Here is a 24,013-nt window from a genome sequence, read left to right on the forward strand (position 1 = left end):
GAAGGGATCCTCATGGATGCTGGCAACCATAGCCGGTAGGCTACTGAATTGACTTTCTTGATAACGGGAAATGGACCGATATACCTGGGTGCCAGTTTAACTGAGGGGGCCTTCAGTTTGATGTTTTAAGGGGACAACCATACTTTTTGTCCCGGATTGTACATACGCGTTTCACGACGGTGTCGGTCCTCCTGTTTTATCTGCATAGAGATAGCCTTTCTGAGGTTCTGCTGAATCTTTTCCTATGATTCTTGAAGATGCAAAATCCTGTTATCCGCTACTGGTTCCCCGGAGCTGGGTCCTGCAGTAGGGAAAGCTGAGGGATGAAATCCAAAGTTGGTAAAGAACAGAGAGTCCTGTGTTGATTCGTTGCGAAGATAATTGTGAGAAAATTTGGTCAAGGCAAAAGATCTGTCCAGTTGTCCTGGGTATCTGAGATGAAGCAGAGGATGAACTGTTCTAGCAATTGATTCTTCTGCTCAGTCTGACCATTAGTCTGAGGGTGATAGACAGAAGAAAAGTGAAGGGAGATCCTTAATTGTTTGCAGAAGGCCCGCCAGAACTTTTAGATAAATTGTGAGCCTCGATCTGACACAATGACTTGGGGGACCCCATGAAGATGGAATACCACCAGAATTGTATTCCTACCTTTGGACACAGGTAGTTCCACAATAAAATCCATAGAAAGATGAGTCCATGGACAATCCGGAATCAGGAGGTTGCAGCAACCCTGGAGGCCACATGCGGCAACAAATTCCTTTATGTCTCTACGCATGCCTGGCCACCAGAAGGTCCGTTCCAGAAGGTCGATCATTCTCCTCGTTCCCGGATGTCCGGAGCTTTTAGAAGAATGACCCCACTCCAGTACCTTTCTACGATATGTTGGAGAGGTGAAAAGGCATCCCTCTGGAACCTGGAGGCTCTCAGGAACATCAGACTGGCCTTGCACGATGTCTTCAAAAAGTCAAAAGTATTAGCGGAGATTATACATGATGGCGGAATTATGGTCTCCTCACGATCCTCAGACTTGTCTTCTACTAGCAATTGACGAGAGAGGACATCTGCCTTTACGTTTTTAGAACCTGGTATATAGGAAATAATAAAATTGAAGCGAGAGAAGAAAAAGTACATTCGAGCTTGTCGCGACCCCATGCGGCGAGCACCTTCGATGTAGAGCAGATTCTTATAATCTGTCAGAATGGTAACCGGGTTTTCAGTGCCCTCGAGTAAGTGCCTCCATTCTTCCAAGGCCATTTTGATGGCCAACAGTTCACGATTGCCTACGTCGTAATTCTGTTCGGCAGACGAGAATTTTTTGGAAAAGAACGCAATTTGGCTTGTGGATTCTTCCTTTGTGATAACACTGCTCCGGCCCCGACATCTGAAGTGTCCACCTCAAGAGTAAAGGGTAATCCCGGGTCAAGATGCACGAGCACAAGAGCTGAGACAAAGGCATTTTCAATTTCTTGAAAGCGTGGATGGCTGCAGGAAGCCACACCGCCGGATCGGCTCCTTTCTGTGTCAATGCCGTAATGGGAGCTACTATGGAAGAGAAGTTCTGTATGAACCTATGATAATAATTGGTGAAGCCCAGGAACCATTGTAGCTCTTATGTGATGACATAGCAATCTGTCTGGGTCCCTAGCTTTTGTTAATTGTTGTGTTAAATATGTTGATTTGTTTTTAATAAAGCTGTGACCAGTTTATCCTCCCAAGAAGTTGTGTGACATGGTTTTGGGGACTTAGGCTTGGGTAGGTCATGGCCGAGCTGTTTTTAATACAAACCCCTCCACCCCACTACTTTTGCAATAAGATAAAATAGAAGAATACAACCTTTTAGAAGTTACTTTATGTTCATACAGTAGTACTGTATATGTTGACCACATTTTTTTAATAAATATAGACTACGCTGGAAATAGGGTAAATGGAGTCAAAAGTATGATTTTTTTGAAGGGAGGCTAAATGCCATAATGAGACTTGAAAAGTATTAAAAAGGATGTGCATGTATCGAAACAGGCTCCAATACTGTCTGGCCTCTGACCAATGGCACTTTTTCATGGAAAGGGCTCAGCTTGACAGGCAGGAATACTCAATGTATTCCCTGGAAAGCTGGAATATCTGGGGACTCCGGTTATTTTAGCTGTCTAACTCTGGTACTGTATCTTGTCATAGATCTAATAAGTTCAGCATAGATCCAGTGCCTCCCAACCTACTGGAAGTCATGGCATGGAGAATTCTCCTGCAGTTCTGTTCTCTTACTTTAATTCTTATTCTGCTTTATTCTACCCCAACTACTACTATTTATATTCTATTTCTTAGAATTTTCTGGAACCTTCCATAATTATGCCTTGGATGGTTTTCTCCATTTGGCTAAAGCAGAGCTCAACTTCAGTCCTTCAGAGCAACCATCATGCTACTGTTTCAGGTAGCAGATATCAAAGCAAGTTGTCTTGGTGAATGATCATTAAAGCTACAGTACAGTATCTTGGCTAACTGGAGAAATCTTGAAAAGTTTCCCTACTGGTTGCTCTAGTGCCGAGGTTCCCAACTCCAGTCCTCACGAAACACTAACAGTGCAGGTTTTAAGGCTATCCTCTCATTAGCACAGGTTGTCCAATCGTTTTGACTGAACCACATGTACTCCAGCATTGGTATACGTAAAACCTGCACTGTTAGTGGTCCCTGAGAACTGGAGTTTGGAACCTCCACTTTAGTGGATTGTCTGAGGACCACTGGACTAAAGGAAACAATTAAACAATAACAGGGTAAGGCTGCCTTACTTAACCAATTCCTTCTGTACCTCATTGTACTAAATATGTCCAAGTTCATTACACCCAGTTAATGATTTATATTTGCTGGGGCAACATTTTCCACAGGGTCTTAAGAAACATATTTCCAACAATGGCCACAGTTTGCAACTACTCTTTGGGAGATCTACATTTCTGCCTCGTGTTGAATTGAATCCTGGAGAAGAGAGAGGTACTTGGATGCACATTTCCAGCAACCTATAGATTTTGTCTCAATTGTTTGCACTGGAATATAATAAGTAGCACATATTTGCAGCCGGTTTCCTCTACACAGACTATGGGCTGTGATTAAAAATCTGAATAATATTTGGAGAGGTTTGTAAAGAGACTAATATTGGACGATTGTCACTCGAGAACATTTTGACAAATCTGCAACATTTACAAAAATTTGCCTGGACTGTTGCAAAATATATACATTTATACCAGTAACATTTGCAAAAAAAATCCCCTTGACCATTAAGAGAGATGAAAGATAATGCTTTGTGAATGTCATCCTTTTTGTAAAATACAGTATATACATTTTGCTAGGGAAAAGGCAAACTCCACAGGAATGTTAGCGTGTGCAAAAACCTTCACAAAATGCAAAGATCTCAAAGAATTTGTGAATTAAATAGAAATAGCTGTGTTAGTCCAGTTGCAGAATAAATGAGTAGTTCAGTATTAGGCGATACCTTTTTTTATTTTGGACTAACATTGGATATGATAAGACAAGCTTTCGAGAGCTATAATCTCTTCCTCCAGTCAAAGAATTTGTGAAAAATGTTACGAACTGAATTCACAGCATTGCTGTAGTTCACCTCTAGTGATCTTGTTGGCTCCTTTTTATTTGCAAGAAGTACAATAATCTTGACTGTCTACTCTGCAGAATTATTTTTATAAGTTGACAAAATTCTCGAGGTGTGATAGTGTTGTGCTTGGAAGGCACTCACATGTTAGTGAAGCAGCTCTTCTAGCTTGCCTAGGCAATGGGCTGCCATGAGCAGCGGGCGAGGCCTTCCTTTCAGCTGATTGGCTGCTGACGTGGGCGGGGGGGAGGAGCCAAGGGAAGTGAAATTCATAGGCAGGAGCGAGTGCGGTCACTCTGCTCCTGGCCACTACGGTTTCCCACCCACCCGTCCCTTATGATTAGAAAAGTTAGCACATAATTAGTCTTTGGCGTTCGTTTTGTCAACGAGTCGAAGAAACTGCTACGGTGGACTATTGAACAATATGACTTGTGAATACTGTTAACGTTTACCTTTTTATTTTCAGGGTGAACCCGAAAATTCTTTTACAAAGGACTGAAGTTCCTAAAGGAGGGATCAGTTTTTCCAGTTTGCCTCTGTCATGGCGGCCGTTGGGGGGTAAGTGCTTGTCCTTGGCAGAAGGTGCTCAGAGCTGATAAAGCCCGGGGGTAGAGGCGAGGGGGCGGAGCCACCGAGACTTAACTTCCAGAAGCCCTCTCGCGATAATGGCCGGCTCAACGGGGCATGGCGACGGTTGATTGGGCCAGCGGGTCAATGCTCAGTTGACCGTTCACTTTACCCAACGGTGCGTAATCTGGGGGGGCGCAAGATTTTTTGGGAGGGAGCGGGCGGTTGCAGAAGTCCCGCAATCTCCCCCAAGGCATTTAAATTAAATGCCAGGGTACCGCGCGAGGCCTCTGCAACCTCTACTTACCGAGATTCAGCCGGCTTCAGGACGCGTCACCATGGCAACGCAGCATCAAATAACGCTGCGGGGTAATGTGACGTCACGGTTGCCTGGTAACTTGACGTCAAATGACGCCGCGGGTCACGTAACCTATTAAGCGAGCATTCTGGCAGGGACTAGCAGTTACGCTATCATTATATGATAAACAAAGCCGCGGCCTTTTTATACGTTATTCGTTATTTGTATGTGTTTGTGTGAGTAATGGTGAAAGCAGGAAGGGGGGCTCCCTCGCAGCCTCCCTGGTCAAGTGGTTACAGATCTATGTGAGTTTGTTGGGTTGAGTGAATAAAATGCAGTTGGAAATACTTATAAATTAGCTGCATTTGTGTACGCTAAAACTGCAAAAGTGTTCCGCGATTGGTCAAAAGGCCCTTGCAGTATATTTTCTAAACATTTAAATTGGAAGAAAAATAATTGTTCTGAAGTTTACGGACGCGAGTGTTCAGTTTATTTTTTTTTTACTGTTCAAGGAAAAAAAATAAACGGATTATTTGAACGTTTTTATCAACCAGGTGCAAGGCAAGCCAATAACTCTATTCAAATGCATAATTGCTAGCTGTGGAAAAAAAAGAAACAAAAAGATAAAAGACTCGGAATCATTTAGGTAATGAAAGTATATGCATCTGTTATTCTGTCTGCGATGTGATGGTGTTTAATTGTGAAAATGACTATGTGAATGACACTGATCACATTGGAAATCAATATTATAAGCTCTATATCTTTATGGGTTGTCTCTGTCATTATTGCAGACATCTGAAGAAAACTCTGCAGCTGTAGAATGTTTAATTCATCAAGATGTTCTCAAGACTGACTATTTCACTGTTACAACCATATAATCCTGGCACAGCGTCTGCCAAAATAAGACTATTACATCCAACTTAAAAAAGCATAAAAAGAGAACCTGTTTAACGGTGTAAGTAAAAAGCTTTAGGCAGATTGCTGCCATGAAAAATGAGATGAAACAGACATTTTGATGCCACTTATAAACAAAAGTTTTTTTTTTCTTTCAGAAATGTATATTAATAATATTGAATATGGAAATTAAATACAGTACATTATCTTTTGGAATAACTTCGTAACATACATATACATTCTCTCCCGCAGTGTATGTTGATATTGCCGGTTGCTTTGGTTCATGTGCTACCATTTTTATTACCAAGTGAACTGTTCAAAAAACTATTTATTTTCTCACAATAAATAGGTGAAAAATCTGAGATATTAAAGATGTTAACATGCATTCGTTGCTGTATGCTCATTAAATGTTCCTCATTCGTTTCCTCTTATCTCGTAAAAATACAGATTGCTTTCTAGCCAATCTTCACATTTTTATTGATAGGAGCCCATGGAAAACACTAATTTAGTGCATAGATATTTTTTTTATTAACAACAATAAGTTGCGACAGATGAAGAGGTGTTTCACCAATCTCATGACTAATTAGTTCTTCAGTGTTAGGGTAATGGTTAAAGTGAAATATCTATCAGTCCGTTTTAAGTCTGGGTGCTTATTTAGAAAGCTATGGTAGCTGTCTTACTTGTAGTAACCCAGGGGTGCCAACCTTGAGGTTGGCATCGAGAGCAAAGTCTCCGCCTTTGCTGATGACACTAAATTGTGTAAGGTAGTAGAATCAGAGCAGGATGTAATTTCTCTTCAGAAGGACTTGGAGAGACTGGAAACGTGGGCAGGAAATGGCAGATGAGGTTTAACAGATAAATGTAAGGTTATGCATTTGGGATGCAAGAATAAACAGCCGATTTACACATTAAATGGGGATAAATTGGGGGAATCCTTGATGGAGAAGGATTTAGGAGTGCTTGTAGACAGCAGGCTTAACAATAGTGCCGAAAGTCATGCAGTAGCTGCAAAGGCAAACAAGATCTTATCTTGCATTAAACGGACAATGGATGGAAGGGAAGTAAACATAATTATACCCCTTTACAAAGAATTAGTAAGACCACACCTTGAATATGGAGTACAATTTTGGGCACCACTCCTTAGAAAATACATTATGGAACTGGAGAGAGTGCAGAGAAGAGCCACCAAATTAATAAAGGGGATGGACAATCTAACTTACGAGGAGAGGCTAGCTAAATTAGATTTATTTACATTAGAAAAGAGGTATCTAAGAGGGGATATGATATCTATATACAAATATATTCGGGGACAGTACAGGGAGCTTTCAAAAGAACTATTCATCCTATGGGCAGTACAAAGGACTGGGGGTGGGGAGGGCTCCCTTTAGGTTGGAGGAAAGGAGATTTCACCAGCAACAAAGGAAAGGTAAGGGCAGTTAAAATGTGGAATTCATTACCTATGGAGATTGTGATGGCAGATACAATGGATTTTTAAAAAAACAGTTGGACATCTTTTTGGAAAGAAAAGGAATACAGGGATATACCAAATAAGTAAACATGGGAAGAATGTTGATCCAGGGAGAAATCCGATTGCCAATTCTTGGAGTCAGGAAGGAATTTATTTTTCCCTTTATGAGATATAATTAGATGATATGACACTGGGGTTTTTTGTTTGCCCTCCTCTGGATCAATAAGTAAGTTTATATATTGGATAAAGAATCTGTTATCTAAATTTAGCATAGGTTGAACATGAAGGACGTATGTCTTGTTCCAACCTCATCTACTATGTAACTATGTAACTCCAGTCCTCATGCCCCCTCAACAGGTCAGATTTTTAGGATATCCCAGCTTCAGCACAGGGGGCTCAATCTGAGCCTCTAATTGAGTCACCTGTGCTGAAGCTTGGACTGATTGAGCCACCTGTGCTGATGGAGGGATATCCTGAAAACCTGACCTGTTGGGGGTGCTTGAGGACTGGCATTGAGTGCCTCTGAAGTAACCCACTGAAGTAAATGGGCTATGCAAATAAGCCGCACAGGGCTACATTTATAAATGGTGCTAAGACTTCTGGCTACCGAGTATCAGATTCAGTAACTTGGGATGCCCCTACCCGGGCTCCAAGTCAAAGTCAGGTAACAGGAATGGGTGCTGAGACAAAACAAAAAACTGGTCATCATGTAATCATAGAAAAAATAGATTAGAGCTCACCAAAACGTGAAGGAATTCAATGAGTAGCAAACATTTACATTTTAAAGACTTAAAGAAGCATCCAACGTTTCGGTGCATACAAGCACCTTCATCAGGAGAAATTTTTGGCTAAGACTTCTGGCCCATTCAATGAATGGGATTGAGGTTGCACCAAGGTTTATTACCACCCAGTTAATCCGGGCCTCATAATGGTAGTGGAGTTAATATATTTACTGTACGATTCACTATCATTTAAAGGTTCATTCCCAATGTATATAAACATATAGAACAGGATGGTGAAATTGCGATAAAGTTAAAGTACTAGGACATTTTACAGTATTTAATAGTAGCATAAATACAACTACGTATGATTCAAAATAGATTGTGCAATTATTCAATAGTTCCCGGCTAGTACCTAATCATGACTGAGGTATAAAATATAGCAGTTTTTATGGGGCCATGATTGAGGGGCAATGAAAATATAATTATTTTTAATCAGTGTGTTCCCAGCATTAAACAAAATAAGCATAATTTGTAATATACATACAGTATGGTGGGGGATATATAAATCAAAGGTCATATTTATACTGAAAAGAAGAATTATTGTATGCTACAATACCTTATAGGGGACCGGCATTAATGTTCTTAATAGTTGAAATGTAGTGTACACAGCTTAAAAACCTCAAATGGTTCTTCTTCAAATGTCCTATGGCAGCCCATTCACAAGGAAACATGCACATTATAAGGTGATGAGTAGTGATTGAGACTAACTCTGTAGGGAGTGTTGAAATGGTGGGAGGATTAGCATTATAATAGGTGCCATAGGTTGGTGTGAATAGCAGTGGTGTGAGGAGGTGACAAGCTGTAATGTTTTATTGCTGCAGCCATGGTTATCACCACCTTCCCCCTGAGGGACCAAATCTCTCAATGGGGTCTATCCTGTAAAGTGTGATAAGCACAGATGACATGCTATCACATGCAAACTCCCATTGACTTTAATGAGGCTTTTCATGCAATAGCACGTAATCTGTGCTGATCACACCTTACAGAGTAAGTGCCAAGGACTAAAATGACCTGTGTGTACATGGATCAGCTGTTTACAGTAAATAGGTGTGGGTGATCTTAAACTAAGAGGAGGGGCTACAATCTATGTAGTTTCAGCTTTCATTTAGTATGGAACTAATAAGTAGCTCGTGATGTCAATGAGACACAAAGAAGATAATCCTATTTATGAAATTCTGCAGTCAGATAGGGTTGTTGGCAGAAACTGTGCGTTTTTTTTCTTAATGTCTAATCCCAATAGACTTTCCAGGTATAAAATGATTATGTATATTTGTGGGTGACTAATTAAAAATAATTTACTCATAATCACTGTTAGATAGTAATGTTGACAATAGATAAATAATAATAATTGTTACTAGCGCTGCTAGTTTTACGTAGCACTTTAAAGAGACATTTTGCAGACAGTCCCTGCCCTGTGGAGCTTACAATATTTTTGGTACCTGAGGCACAGGGAGATAAAGTGACTTGCCCAATGTCACAAGGAGCCCACACAAGGAATTGAACCAGGCCAAACTCAGTGCCAGTCAACGTCTTTACTCACTGAGACGCTCCTTCTCCGTAGCAAGCTTATTCTATATTTCTCCCCATTATTTTCTCCATTACCATTGTTTAGACCAGCCAGGCTATCACAATCCCTAGTGTGCATGTTCAGCATAACAACTGTTCTACAAAGAGAGAATGTGTTAATCAATTCTTTATGGCGTTACAAAAGTTTTTTTTCTTTCAACGACTTCATTGTAAAATGGGCCGGTAACATAATGCAATACATTGCAGGCTATCGGACATATACCATAACTGGAGGATTCCTTTATTTCCCCTTCCCCTGGTGGCTATACCACCCCACATCCTTCAAAACACCAACACACAATTGTGGGTAAAATGGCAAAAGTATTTTATTCACAACCTTGTACATAAATGAAGAGGACCATGCCGTCACCACTTATATGTAGAGTTGCACAGAAAATGGCACACCAGCCACCGGTCCAATACGCTACCTGCTGGCCAATCCAAATTCCTTAACCAACATTCTGCGAGAGGACACCACCACGCCCTGCCATTCACCACAGAGTGTTAGTGCTGCCTCTACCTCCATGAGAGGACAGCTACAAACTCTAAAGCTGGGCTATAGCACTGTCACTCCCACCATGAGACTACACCACTAACCACTACGACCTTTCAATCATCGTTGAGTATTACAGCAGTCTCTACCTCCACGAGAAGTCACAACCACACGCTGTCACCTAGCATGGACAGCAGCCACCCACGTGGAATAGAGCCTCCTGTCTCTCTCGCCAAACCTCTGGCAAGCTCCTTCTTCTCGTGGCACAATATATCAGCAAAAAAAAAAACCCTGCATTTCATTTCTATTTCTCTATTCTTTATTTTTGTCTGCTTGTTTTTTTTCCTTTCTTTCCTTTTTTTAAATTATTATTTTAAGCAGTGAATCGTTGCCCCTAATCCAGAATGAGATCACATACAAAAGGTAGCAGCATGCCTTCAATAGATCTTGCAATCTTTACCACTTTCTACCAAATCTTGAATCCATTATGTTATAGGGGGAGAGCATGTTACCACAGCTTAGATCTTGATGTACTAGAATATAGAACGTCCTCATGTTTCCATTGTCATTTGTGATCTACCCCGTACCTTTCTCGGGATTTCAATACAGGACATTGCTATAAAAGGAGTTATCTAATAAAAGGTTATTATGAGATTTTACAATTTTTTTTAATTTAGGGAGCGGTGTACCAGTATGGTTACTATATTTTAATTATCTCTCTTGCAAGTAGTTATTTCTCAACATATGTCTGCTTCTATTATGCCTGCAGTTTATATCTATAGAATAGAAGATTCATGGGCATCATCCTATTAACATTAGCATACATATAAACCCTATCCTGCCGTGTATATTGACATAGTCGGCTCATTTGATGTCTCCATGTTTATTGACATTGCAGAATGAACTCTGAAATAACCCCTTTTATTTTGCAGCAATAGAAGGAGCAGAAGTCAGAGACATTGGTAGCTGCTAAAATGCTTTTAAAGTTGCTTGTTCGTTAATTGTTCCTCGTTAGCTGTGACCATTATGTTCTTAAAACACAAAGTGCCATATTCAATCAAATTGAAAATGCAGCTTCAGTATCATAAAAACATTTTGGACTTCTTCCTCTACATTTTTTTTTATACTTTTCACCTAATTCAATAAAAATGATATAGGATCAGTTTTCTGGGAAGGATACAGCTACTTTGCATAAAGTAATGATAGAAAACAAAACAAAAAATGCTGTTAATTGTGCAGAATGGCTCACATTTTTTTATTTTACTCTCATTTCTAACTTCACTATATGCCAGGCATATATTGATACATAATATAAGCCTGGCATAATCAATAATGAAAAACTTGATATTTATTTATTTATAAAATATTTTACCAGGAAGTAATACATTGAGAGTTACCTCTCGTTTTCAAGTATGTCCTGGGCACAGAGTTAAGACAAATAATACATGTTTACAAATACAGTTACATAAATGAACAGGGTATACATTATATACAAGACATTGCATGCACAGTTAAAGAAAATATATATTATGGGCGTATGAAACAGTTACAGACCAGATTAAAATGTGAGACAGTCTTAGATTTGAAAGAACTTAAACTGGTGGTGGATGTGAGAGTCTCTGGTAGGTTGTTCCAGTTTTGGAGTGCACGGTAAGAGAAGGAATGGCCGGATACTTTGTTGAGTCTTGGGACCATGAAGAGTCTTTTGGAGTCTGATCTCAGGTGATAAGTGCTGCATGTGGTAGGGGTGAGGAGGTTGTTCAGGTAGCTGGGTAGCTTGCCCATAAAAAATTTAACGGCAAGACAGGAAAGGTGAAGTTTGCGCCTAGACTCGATTGATGACCAATCTAGTTCTTTGAGCATTTCGCAGTGATGTGTGTTGTAGTTGCATTGGAGAACAAAACGACAAATTGAATTGTAGAGGGTGTCAAGTTTGCTAAGGTGGGTTTGAGGTGCCGAGCCATATACTATGTCTCCATAGTCAATAATTGGCATTAGCATCTGCTGTGCGATACGCTTTCTGACCAGGAGACTTAGGGAGGATTTGTTCCTGTAAAGTACCCCTAGTTTGGCATAGGTCTTGGTTGTCAGGGTAGCAATGTGCATCCCGAATGTTAAGTGGGAGTCAAACCATAAGCCCAGGTATTTAAAACTAGTGACAGGGGTTAGGGTGGTGTTAGCGTTGGTTCTAATCTGGAGCTCAGTCGCTGGTAGCTTTAAAAATTTAGTCTTGGTCCCAAATACCATTGTTACAGTCTTGTCAGTATTTAAAAACAGTTTGTTTTGGGAAATCCAGTTTTCGAGTCTCAAAAAGTCAGACTGAAATATGTGTTGAAGGTCAGAGAGGCTATGGTTGTGTGCATATAGAATTGTGTCATCTGCATACATGTGTATTGAGGCTTCCTGACAAGCTGTGGGAAGATCATTGATGAACACGGTGAAGAGTAGGGGCCCCAGAACAGAGCCTTGCGGGACACCACAGGTGGTATCCAGGGGGTTGGAGTTAGAGCCTGAGATGGACACATGTTGTGATCTACCTGATAGGTAGGACTGAAACCAGTTTAAAGCAGACTTCCCTATTCCAGAGCTCTGTAATTTGTTTAGCAGGATAGCATGATCAACTGTATCAAAAGCGTTTGCAAAATCTAGGAATACTGCACCAGTGAGTTGTCCCCGTTCCATTCCACACTGGATTTCATTGCAAACTTTTAGCAGAGTAGTTACGGTGGAGTGTTTGGGACAAAAGCCAGATTGGAATTGGCTAGGGAAATTTGTCTTGGTATAGTAATCGCTTAATTGGGAGTGGACACATTTTTCCATGACTTTGGATAGAATTGGGAGAAGTGAGATTGGCCTGTAGTTTGAGACAGTGTTTTTGTCCCCACTTTTGAAGATTGGGACAACTCTGGCAGTTTTCCAGGTCTTAGGGTTATGGCCTGCAGACAGGATAGAGTTGACTATGGAAGTAATTAGTTTGGCAATGGCTGCGGCAACCAGTCGTAGGTACCTCGATTGTAGTAAGTCGGGTCCGCATTGGCTGCTTAGTTTGAGGAGCGCTTGTGTAATCTCCTCTTCAGATACTGGGCCAAATTGAAAATTGTGGGCAGTGTTGGGAAGGGGTGGGGCTATGTGGGTACTCCCAGGATGAGATTCAGGTTTGTGGTTTGGGCTGCATTTCGCTAATAAGTTACACACACCCCACAAAGTAATCATTGAATGCATTTGCAATGTCAGTGGGGTTTGTCAGAGTAATATCCCCCTTAGTGATATTACTTGGTTGTTGATGGTTAGGAGCCTGGAATATATTGTTGATAACCTTCCAGAAGTTAGCTGGGTTTGATGTATTTTGGTGGAGATTGTCTGAGTAATATTGTGCTATTGCATGCCTTGTTTGCCTTGTGCACATGTTCTGCAGGCATCTGTAGTGATTGAGATCCTTGATATAGTAACTCTTTGGTAACCGTTGTGGTCATGAAGGCATACATTCCTCCATACTTCTTTTGAGTTGTCCGACGCGTCTGAATTTCTGATTTATCTTTGCATTTAGGGTCCAAGTTTCATATCCATACATGATAATGGGCAAAACACTCTGGTTGTTCCATTGTTCTGCAATCTTCCTATTTTTCAAGGAGCATGTAAGGAGTTTTGCAAGTATTCTCTCTACTTCTTCAGCTTCTTTCAAGCTTTCAGCTATAATTCCATCTTCGCCAGGGCCTTTGTCACTTCTTCTAGAAGAATGCATGGTCAAAGCTGCCAACAACTTTCCATCGGGGCCCCCAAAGTTGGCGGCCTTTCGAGCCCCCCCCCCCTTTCACACACACACCTCATTGTCTCAGCCCCTCTATTTCTCTCCTGTTCTCACACTCCCCTCTTCTTATTAGCCCTCCTCCACCCACTCACTCCCCCCTCTCCCTGCCTCCTCTCTCTTACTCCTTCTCCCCCCCCACTCTCTCCCTGCCTCTTCCTTCCCATCTCTATAATTCTTCCCTTCTCTTACTCTTCTTCCCTCTCCTCCTTTTACATCCTCCTCCTGCTCACTTGCCTCACTCTCTCCCTCTTTCTCACTGTCTCTCCCTCTCGCTCTCCTCTCAATCTCCCCTCCTCTTCCTCCCTCCCCTCTCACTCTCCACCTCCCTCACTCTCTCCTCCTCAATCCCCCTTCTCTAATTCTTAATTCCCCCACCACACTCAATCCACTCCCACCACCACACCAAATTTCCCCCAATATTCAGAGCCCTTCCCTACTCAGAATCCCCCCATACACAAGTCCCCCATCCCCAGAATTAAAAAATCCTCCCCGCAAACATACACCCCCCCCAAGACTTTTACCTTGTGGGGGGCCTCTGGTCCATCATTGGTGGATGCATAAGTTGGGCCCAACTTCCAGGAGGGCGCGTCAACCGGCGGTTGTGGAGGGATAGGGATGAAGGCCCCATAGCAGTAGCTGAGGATAACTGGGACCGAGCAGCAAACAGAGCCAAAGCAGAAGTTAGACCCAACCACTGGCCGGCCCCAACTTCCATCACCGGCCAACTAGGTCCTAGGCAGTCGCTGTGAATGACAATTGTCCCAGCTCTCTCCCCCTGATGGTGGCCCTGCACTTGATACATCAGCAGTGCACAAACTGGAAGGCGCGACCCCCAGGGAGGGGCGGGAAATTTTTCTGGGGGGGCGCGGGCTGTTGCAGAGGTCCAGCGCTCTTCCTCCAGGCATTTAATTTAATGCCGGGGGATCGCATGAGGCCCCTGCAACAAAAAAACGACTTACCAGGATTCAGACGCTGCAACGCATCTCCATGGCAACGCGGCATCACATGACTTGACGTCACGTGACCCGACTGGAAGGTAGGAGGGGTGGCGCAGCTTCGGCACAGGCCAGACAGGGGGCCGCAGCAGGAAAAGTTTGTGATCCCCCTGTGATACATCATTGGTGGTTTCTTCGCTCTCTTTCTCTGCTGCATTATGCTTTCTTGTACAATTCCTTGTAAAAAGGCTCAACTCTTTATGATCAGGGTAGTCTTGTTATTAATCCATCATCTTGTGGCCCTGGCCCGGGAGTGGGGGCTTTCTCTACCGGAGTGGATGTCTGCATTGCTGCAACGGTTGTGCCGTCGCCTATCTACATTGTTGCCATCAGTCCAACTGGGTATCCATACGAGGGTCCGGCTACATTGGAGATTGTTGATGGTTTTTATTCCAACTTGCCTATATTGAATGTCTATGTTGTACGTGCATACATGCCCTCTTTTTTAAACCACTAAATTACTTTTGATACTGTACTATCAGGGTTTGTGCATTTCTTCTTTTTTTCCATTTCTTAGTTCCTGATGTTTGAGCCATCTTCTTGATCAGCGGCAACGCTCTCAAATATAAGAGAAGTTCCTTGAACCACTTGACATAACCATGTGCTTTTTCTGACACTTTATTTCATTTGTTTTGTATACAGTACTTGATGTATTATTAGTCACTCTCTAGCACTTCACAGTAATTTTGAGCACACTACATTTGTTTTTCACTAACATTTGTTATGTAGCTCGCCTCTGTGCTCATTAGTTTTGTTTTATTTCGGCGCCATATTTTTTCCCCTCTTTCTAGAGCACTGCACATCAACCCAAATTAACCTAGGAAATTACCCCCTTCTTTTTTTTTTTTTTTTTACATATGTATGTAGGCACGTTATGGCATTTACTGGCGTGCTCCAGTCAATGAGATAATGCAATAGCCCCACCCCCTTCTCTGGCTTATTCAAAACAATGGCTGCTTCTTCCATTGGTGCTTTGTACATGTCCCACTGCAATGCACTAGCGGGAATAATAACGTTAGCTATATTGAAGTATAACAAAGACAAAACATGTGTTACTAGATTGGACCATTATTAACACTGGCCAAACATATGGCAACCAATATCAAGTTTTGCCATCGTTGCATAGCCTGGTGGTTTTATACATTACTATGTTTGCCAGCATCAGAAAGCATGTTCGAATGCGCTGCTTCTATATAGTACGAAGCAGCTGATGTAAACTCCCATTCAAGTAAACGGGAGCTTTCGGTCGATACTGGTGTGAACACCGTCCTTGGACTATATAGAATCAGCTCCTAAGACTGCTATTGATTGAGACTGCAAGCCAACCAATGGTGTAGTCCTCCTGGCTTTTGAGAATGTAATCAAATTGTGTTCTACTCTGATCCTGAGGAAGGATAAACCACATGTACAATAAAAATTAAAAGGAAAAAAATAACAAATATGCAGCCACTGATCGGAAATAAGTTGATTTTCTAGTATGGTGTCTTTGCAAATATTGTATTCTCTCTCTACTGTTTCACATAGTGTAACAATCCCGCTGAATATTTGTACTTGTGATTAAACATGGAAAGTGAGCACTTAAATGAAATCTTACAATAGCAATTACGTCCCATTTTCATTTATGCTGCATTTAGTTTGACTTATTGCGTATCTGGCAGCTCAGTAATAAGGGTTTTGGAAGAAACTTTGCAAGAACTTGTGTCTAATAATTTGTGCAGTTTGTTTATTGTAATATACAGCACAGTTCGTATTTATATGACTTGTATAACACTTAAATTGGAAACATGTACATATGTACAAAGCACCACATACATATCCATATTTACTAAGCAGCTCTAAACTTACCTTAATGGCCATAAGGTGTCTTACAGTTTAGCACCATTTAGTGCATCTGGCCCACAGTGCAGGCTTATCCAGTAGTGAAGAGTTTAAAGAAGAAAAAAAAAACATAAAACATAAAGGAATTATGCACACTTGTTTAGTTTGCAAAATGCCAAACACACTAAAAGTTCAGTCTTCATTTATAAATGTGAAAAAGAGACTTTCATTTCAGTCTCAGAGAATCGCTGCTTATTTCGGCAATATTTCAGGTATAGCATTTCAGGGCATTGCCTTTCATCGCAAGCGGTACCATTGCGATTGCAACTTACTACTCACTTAATGGAAAATAAACTTTTTGACGGTACCTTGGTCTTATCGTAAAGTCCATGGTTATCCAACATCATCCGTCTCTCGTGGGTTGCATATCTCCGTAAATCTCGTTCAAACTGCTATTCGGAGAAGATAAAGTAATATTACCACGGTTTTATTTTCTCCTTTTTATATCAGTTTCAAATCATTGTCAATAGAAATGTAAGCAAATGGAGTTTAATAATGTGAAATATCTGCTGCACTCTCACTGATGTTTTTGTCATTTCCGTCTGCCAAACAAATACTTAGCAAAATTAGTTTTCGTAGGAAGAAAGCAATTTATTTTATCAGACGAATGCATTTAGAAGCCTAATTTAATTGAAATTGTGTGATATTACAGATGTTTCTCTAAAGGCTGATCAAAACTACTATGCAATTTGAACCTATTCACTGATGCATTAAAAATAATTTGTGTATGTGAAAGAAGTCAGCATATGAAAAGTAGACACTCCCGTGCAGCCTTTTTTGTGAATTATACCATTAAATAGCTTTTATATGTTGGAAATTATGAATATTTAATGCATCTACAGGCCGTCCATTCTTCTTTCTTGCCATTGACCAGCGTAGATGATTAAAAATGAAGAAACCGCATAGTGCCTGGTTTCAACCTAAAAAAAATGTAATTAAAGATCAACCACATCACAGTGTTGGAGCCGCATGAACTTATTTATTGTACACGAGCGGAGAGCTGCAAACCAGTCAGGTGCACAAATACTTCTCAGATTCTGTGCAAGAAATTAACAAATTGTCAAAACGTTCAAGTGAAGTCTATTCAGCAATCCTCTGTGTGCCGAAAAATGTCAATATTGGGGACATTTGCATAATCAGCACTCATTTTCCCCATTGACGCCAATAGTATATATATATACATATATACTGCACCGACACACTTTATTCGAGCAAATACCCAGTATGTACCTGGCAGATACCTGGAATGCGCCGCTCCTCACCTCTAACAAGCCCCGTTGCGTTTGCCTTCCCAGCCTGGGTTCATGCCTGGCTGACGGGCGGCTAATCTGTTAAATGATAATGATTAGGATTTAATAGGCTGCAATGCTTCGCGTGTCTACCAGATGGCATCAATTCATGAATTGTAATGCAGTATATATATATATATACTGTGCAGTTTTGCAGCCTGCGGGAATAAAATGCTTCAATCCCTGCCTGGAAAATACCTCAATGCACTCGGGCAGAAAACAGTCACAAACCTCAATACACCCGGGTATACCCGAATTCGTGGGACTAGCCGAGCTCGAATAAAGTGTGTCGCCAGTGTATACACACACACACACACACACACACACACACACACACACACACACACACACATATATGATAATGGTGAAAGGCGGGGTTGCAGACCTGTCTAAGACATGCAAATGAGCATACACTACCGACACACTTTATTGCTCATCGGCCAGATCCGCAAGCCAGGAGATTTCCCGGCTTGCTAGTGGCCGCCCCTCTGCACGCGCGTCCAGGGCTCCCCGAGGGAGCCCTGGTGTCCCGCGATCGCGGGACAGCGGCAGGGGGTTCCGGGGGACCCGGCGGACCCGGCAGCGGTAGGGAGAGCGCCCCGATCGGAGGGCGCTCTTCCGCTGCTTCGGCGCGCGCCCGTCACCCTCCGGCGCGCGCCAGGCTACTGCTGCGGCCAAGAACGGGCAAATGCTCGAATAAACTTGGCCGCAGCAGTACAGTAATATTTCCATTTGCTATATGCTTTGCTGTGGAGGGTTTTTGTCACTTTTTTTTACTCACCATAACTAAACTAAGTGTTTGTATGTTATATATATATATATATATATATATATCCAGTGTTCGACAAACCTATACATTTGCTCGCCCCGGGCGAGTGGATTTAACCCCCGGGCGAGTAAATATTGGCCCAAGCAGCACACGTTTGGTACTAGGTGGCGAATAGATTTTTTGGTGATTTGTCAACCACTGTATATATATATATATATATATATATATATATATATAACATACAAACACTTAGTTAAGTTATGGTGAGTAAAAAAAGTGACAAAAACCCTTCTCAGCAAAGCAACCCCGCCTTTCACCATTATCACCCAGTATATATATATATATATATATATATATATATATATATATATATATATATATATATATATATATATATATATATATATATATATATATATATACAGTGCTTGACAAATCACCCAAAAATCTACTCGCCGAACCAAAAAATCTACTCGCCACCTAATCCCGCCCCCAACCCCGCCCCAGTCCCGCCCCAGTCCCGCCCCCGTCCCGCCCCCAGTCCCGCCCCTAGTCCCGCCCCCGCTTTAAAAAAAATACATAAATAAAATAAATTGAGTAAATTCCTAGTAAGAACATTCGTTTTTGACATAAGTTTATTTATTGTATTACATTATACTACAATTAGTCCTTGTTACGTGTGTGTGTGTGTGTGTGACTAGTTTCCTGTACCCCTTAACCATTGTCTGGACGCCCCCGCTTCACAATATTTAAAGCAGCAATCCCACCTGGGATCTTACCTGATCCGCAGTCCCTCAATGTCCAGGTACCCTCATTCCCGCAATGTTATACATTGGAGGGGATGTGTTCCCTACCTGTCTTCTGGGTTAGGGGGGATTCCGATGTCTCCCGTGTGAAGCTTGAGTCAGATCTGGAAGAAAGCAGTATGTTATTTCGGTGTAGTATAAGATATATAGGGTAAATAAAATATCCAGGTCCAGAGTGTGAGACAGAGAGAGTGTGGGTGAGAGACAGAGAGTGAGAGAGAGAGACAGACAGGGGAGAGACAGAGAGAGACAGAGAGGGGAGAGCGACAGAGAGGGGAGAGCGACGGAGACAGAGAGGGGAGAGCGACAAAGACAGAGAGGGGAGAGCGACAGAGACAGAGAGGGGAGAGTGACAGAGACAGAGAGGGGAGAGCGACAGAGACAGAGAGGGGAGAGCGACAGAGACAGAGAGGGGAGAGCGACAGAGACAGAGAGGGGAGAGCGACAGAGACAGAGAGGGGAGAGCGACAGAGACAGACTTTAACTGACTGGGTGACTGGGTGGGGGGGTGGGATAACTGACTGGGTTGGGGGGTGGGATAACTGACTGGGTGACTGGGTGGGAAGGTGGGATAACTGACTGGGTGACTGGGTGGGGGGGTGGGATAACTGACTGGGTGACTGGGTGGGGGGGTGGGATAACTGACTGGGTGACTGGGTGGGGGGGTGGGATAACTGACTGGGTGACTGGGTGGGGGGGTGGGATAACTGACTGGGTGACTGGGTGGGGGGGTGGGATAACTGACTGGGTGACTGGGTGGGAAGGTGGGATAACTGACTGGGTGACTGGGTGGGGGGGTGGGATAACTGACTGGGTGACTGGGTGGGGGGGTGGGATAACTGACTGGGTGACTGGGTGGGGGGGTGGGATAACTGACTGGGTGACTGGGTGGGGGGGTGGGATAACTGACTGGGTGACTGGGTGGGGGGGTGGGATAACTGACTGGGTGACTGGGTGGGGGGGTGGGATAACTGACTGGGTGACTGGGTGGGGGGGTGGGATAACTGACTGGGTGACTGGGTGGGGGGGTGGGATAACTGACTGGGTGACTGGGTGGGGGGTGGGATAACTGACTGGGTGACTGGGTGGGGGGGTGGGATAACTGACTGGGTGACTGGGTGGGGGGGGTGGTATAACTGACTGGGTGACTGGGTGGGAGGGTGGGATAACTGACTGGGTGACTGGGTGGGAGGGTGGGATAACTGACTGGGTGACTGGGTGGGGGGTGGGATAACTGACTGGGTGACTGGGTGGGGGGGTGGGATAACTGACTGGGTGACTGGGTGGGGGGGGTGGGATGGGTGACTGGGTGGGGGGGTGGTATAACTGACTGGGTGACTTATAACTGACTGGGTGACTGGGTGGGGGGTGGGATGACTGACTGGGTGACTGGGTGGGGGGTGGGATGACTGACTGGGTGACTGGGTGGGGGGGTGGGGTGACTGACTGGGTGACTGGGTGGGGGGGTGGGGTGACTGACTGGGTGACTGGGTGGGGGGGTGGGGTGACTGACTGGGTGACTGGGTGGGGGGGTGGGGTGACTGACTGGGGGGGTGGGGTAACTGACTGGGTGGGGGGTGACTGACTGGGTGACTGGGTGGGGGGGTGGGATAACTGACTGGGTGACTGGGTGGGGGGTGGGATAACTGACTGGGTGACTGGGTGGGGGGGTGGGATAACTGACTGGGTGACTGGGTGGGGGGGGTGGGATGGGTGACTGGGTGGGGGGGTGGTATAACTGACTGGGTGACTTTTAACTGACTGGGTGACTTATAACTGACTGGGTGACTGGGTGGGGGGGTGGGATGACTGACTGGGTGACTGGGTGGGGGGGTGGGATGACTGACTGGGTGACTGGGTGGGGGGGTGGGGTGACTGACTGGGTGACTGGGTGGGGGTGATTTGTGACTGACTGGGGGGGTGGGATGACTGACTGGGTGACTGGGTGGGGGGGTGGGATCACTGACTGGGTGACTGGGTGGGGGGGTGCGGTGACTGACTGGGTGACTGGGTGGGGGGGTGGGGTGACTGACTGGGTGACTGGGGTGGGTGACTGGGTGGGGGGGTGGGTGACTGGGTGGGGGGGTGGGGTGACTGACTGGGTGACTGGGGGGGGTGACTGGGTGGGTGACTTGACTGACTGGGTGGGTGGGGGGTGACTGACTGGGTGGGTGACTGACTGGGTGGGGGGGTGACTGACTGGGTGGGTGGGGGGGTGACTGACTGGGTGGGTGGGGGGGTGACTGACTGACTGGGTGGGTGGGTGGGGGGGTGACTGACTGACTGACTGGGTGGGGGGGTGACTGACTGACTGACACTTGACTGACTGACTGACTGGGTGGGTGGGGGGGTGACTGACTGACTGACTGGGTGGGTGGGGGGGTGACTGACTGACTGACTGACTGGGTGGGTGGGTGGGTGGGTGGGGGGGTGACTGACTGGGTGGTTACCTCTGGTGTCCTGCACACACACATTCTCTCTCTCCTATACACACACACACACACACACACACTCTCAATCTCTCTCTCCCATATATACACACACACACTCTCAATCTCTCTCTCTCTCATACACACACACACACACACACTCTCTCAATCTCTCCCATACACACAGAAACACTCAATCTCACTCTCATACCCACACACACACACACACTCTCAATCTCTCTCTCTCATACACACACACACACACACACACTCTCTCAATCTCTCCCATACACACAGAAACACTCAATCTCACTCTCATACCCACACACACACACACGGGAAGGGACGTGCGCGGAGGGGAGAGAGGAGAAACACCCTGCTACTTCCCGCCGCCCGGGGCGGGAGCACCGAGGGGAGAGAAACACCGACTACTGCAACATCCTCAGACCCGCGCGGGCAGCGGTAGCACCGGAGGGAGGGGGGGGGGAGAGAGAAGCACCCTGACTACTGCAACATCCTCAGACCCGCGCGGGCAGCGGTGGCAGCGGTAGCACCGGAGGGAGGGAGGGAGGGAGGGGGGGGGGAAGAGACACCAGCTACTGTAACACCCTCAGACCCGCGCGGGCAGCGGTAGCACCGGAGGGAGGGAGGGAGGGAGGGGGGGGGGGAGAGACACCGGCTACTGTAACACCCTCAGACCCGCGCGGGCAGCGGTAGCACCGGAGGGAGGGGGGGGAGAGAGAAACACCCTGACTTCTGCAACATCCTCAGACCCGCGCGGGCAGCGGTAGCATTGGAGGGAGGGGGGGGGGGGAGAGAGAAGCACCCTGACTACTTCAACATCCTCAGACCCGCGCGGGCAGCGGTAGCACCGGAGGGGGGGGGGGGGAGAGAGAAACACCCTGACTTCCGCAACATCCTCAGACCCGCGCGGGCAGCGGTAGCACCGGAGGGAGGGGGGGGGGAGAGAGAAACACCGCTACTACAGTATGTTACGTCCCGCGCGGGCAGCGGGAGCACCGGAGAGAGGGGGGAAGATGTATCAATGTATATATAAATATTTAAAGTGTATTTACCCCACCTCAAGCATGTGTCCAAACTCCTCCATGACCGGATCAGTGCAGGAGCTGACACAATTATACAAGAGGATACTATGGAGGAGGAGGAAACACGCACTAGGAGACACGCACGAGGAGGCACGCACTCCCCCCGCCCCCCCATATTACTTACCCGTGCAGAAAGGGCGGTTTGAAGTCCTGGCAAATCCATCCCGCGTCACAGCCAATCAGCTCCGATTTTTTTTTTTTCGAGCAGGGGATTTTTTTTTTACACAGCAGGGGAAAGGTTACTGGCCACGAGCCAATATCCGATCGCAGCTGGCGAGTTGGCGACCGGATTTGTCGAGCACTCTATATATATATATATATATATATATATATATATATATATATATATATGTAGCCATGCTGTAAAATGGCTGCAGTCATCTCTCCTGCTGACAGTAAGGCCTGGTAAGTTATGGGCATGCCAGCAGTAATCATGGAGGTTTGCCCTCACACCCTGGTGAGGTGCCCTATGTATGGATGGGAGTGGTCACAGGCTCTGACTCCACGGTTAGTGGTCAGAGTTGTTTCAGCCCCCAGAGGATACATAAGGCACAGCACTGATCAAAAGTTAGAGGAGTTCAGAGTTGATATTATACGCTGCAGGATAATGAGACTGTGACCAGGGACCTGGCACAGGATAGATATCCCTACGGGGAGAGGGCATCCCTAATCAAGGAGGAATATACCTTTCAGAGGGAAGCTGCTGGACAATCATGTGTGGCTAAATACACCCATTGTGGAAGGCAGCTAGCCACATCCAACAATAAAGATGTTCCCGTTGAAAGATACCCTCGTGTGTAAGTGTGGAGTGATTACGCAGGGGGTTGCACCACAGAGGAGTTCCTCACCAGGACCATCCACAAGCGGATGCTGGGATCCTGATGAGGTGGAGGCGCTGCACTGGATATAGGTAGGACTCACGCACACTACCTCAGCTGCCTGTCTGGGTTGGCAATCCCCAACACAACATCATGCGGGAGACTCAGGAGTCCTGTTTCCAACAGGTGCACCACCAGACATCACACTGTAATGGGGACTGGTTAGACCACAGGGGCCAATATGAGATTGGGTGGGTCAGGCCGGTTCAGAAAACCCGTTACATATATTTATAGACATGTGGTAACCAGGGGATCCTGATGACCAAAGAAGACAGCACACTGCAAGGTTGATGTCAAAAAAGTGTATTGTGGAACACAAGGCCGCCAACGTTTCGGTCCTCACAACGGGACCTTCCTCAGGGCAAAGTATATATATATACACACATACACTATAT

The 24,013-nt window shown here is 44.8% G+C and overlaps 1 protein-coding gene across 1 annotated transcript in view; it reads right to left on the minus strand.

Moving 5' to 3' along the window:
• Positions 1-810: 810 nt before the first annotated feature.
• Positions 811-24,013, minus strand: part of DNTT (DNA nucleotidylexotransferase) — a 257,582-nt gene continuing 234,379 nt past the window's right edge. The window contains exons 10-15 of the mRNA XM_075613065.1: positions 16,650-16,733; positions 15,790-15,847; positions 13,990-14,284; positions 13,230-13,388; positions 9,142-9,265; positions 811-1,293 (exon numbers count right to left, since the gene is read on the minus strand). Of these exons, the coding sequence (XP_075469180.1) occupies positions 811-1,293; positions 9,142-9,265; positions 13,230-13,388; positions 13,990-14,284; positions 15,790-15,847; positions 16,650-16,733 (1,203 nt within the window). The remainder of the gene's footprint in view (positions 1,294-9,141; positions 9,266-13,229; positions 13,389-13,989; positions 14,285-15,789; positions 15,848-16,649; positions 16,734-24,013) is intronic.

Source organism: Ascaphus truei, chromosome 8 (genome assembly GCF_040206685.1).
Source record: "Ascaphus truei isolate aAscTru1 chromosome 8, aAscTru1.hap1, whole genome shotgun sequence".
Taxonomy (NCBI): Eukaryota; Metazoa; Chordata; class Amphibia; order Anura; family Ascaphidae; genus Ascaphus; species Ascaphus truei.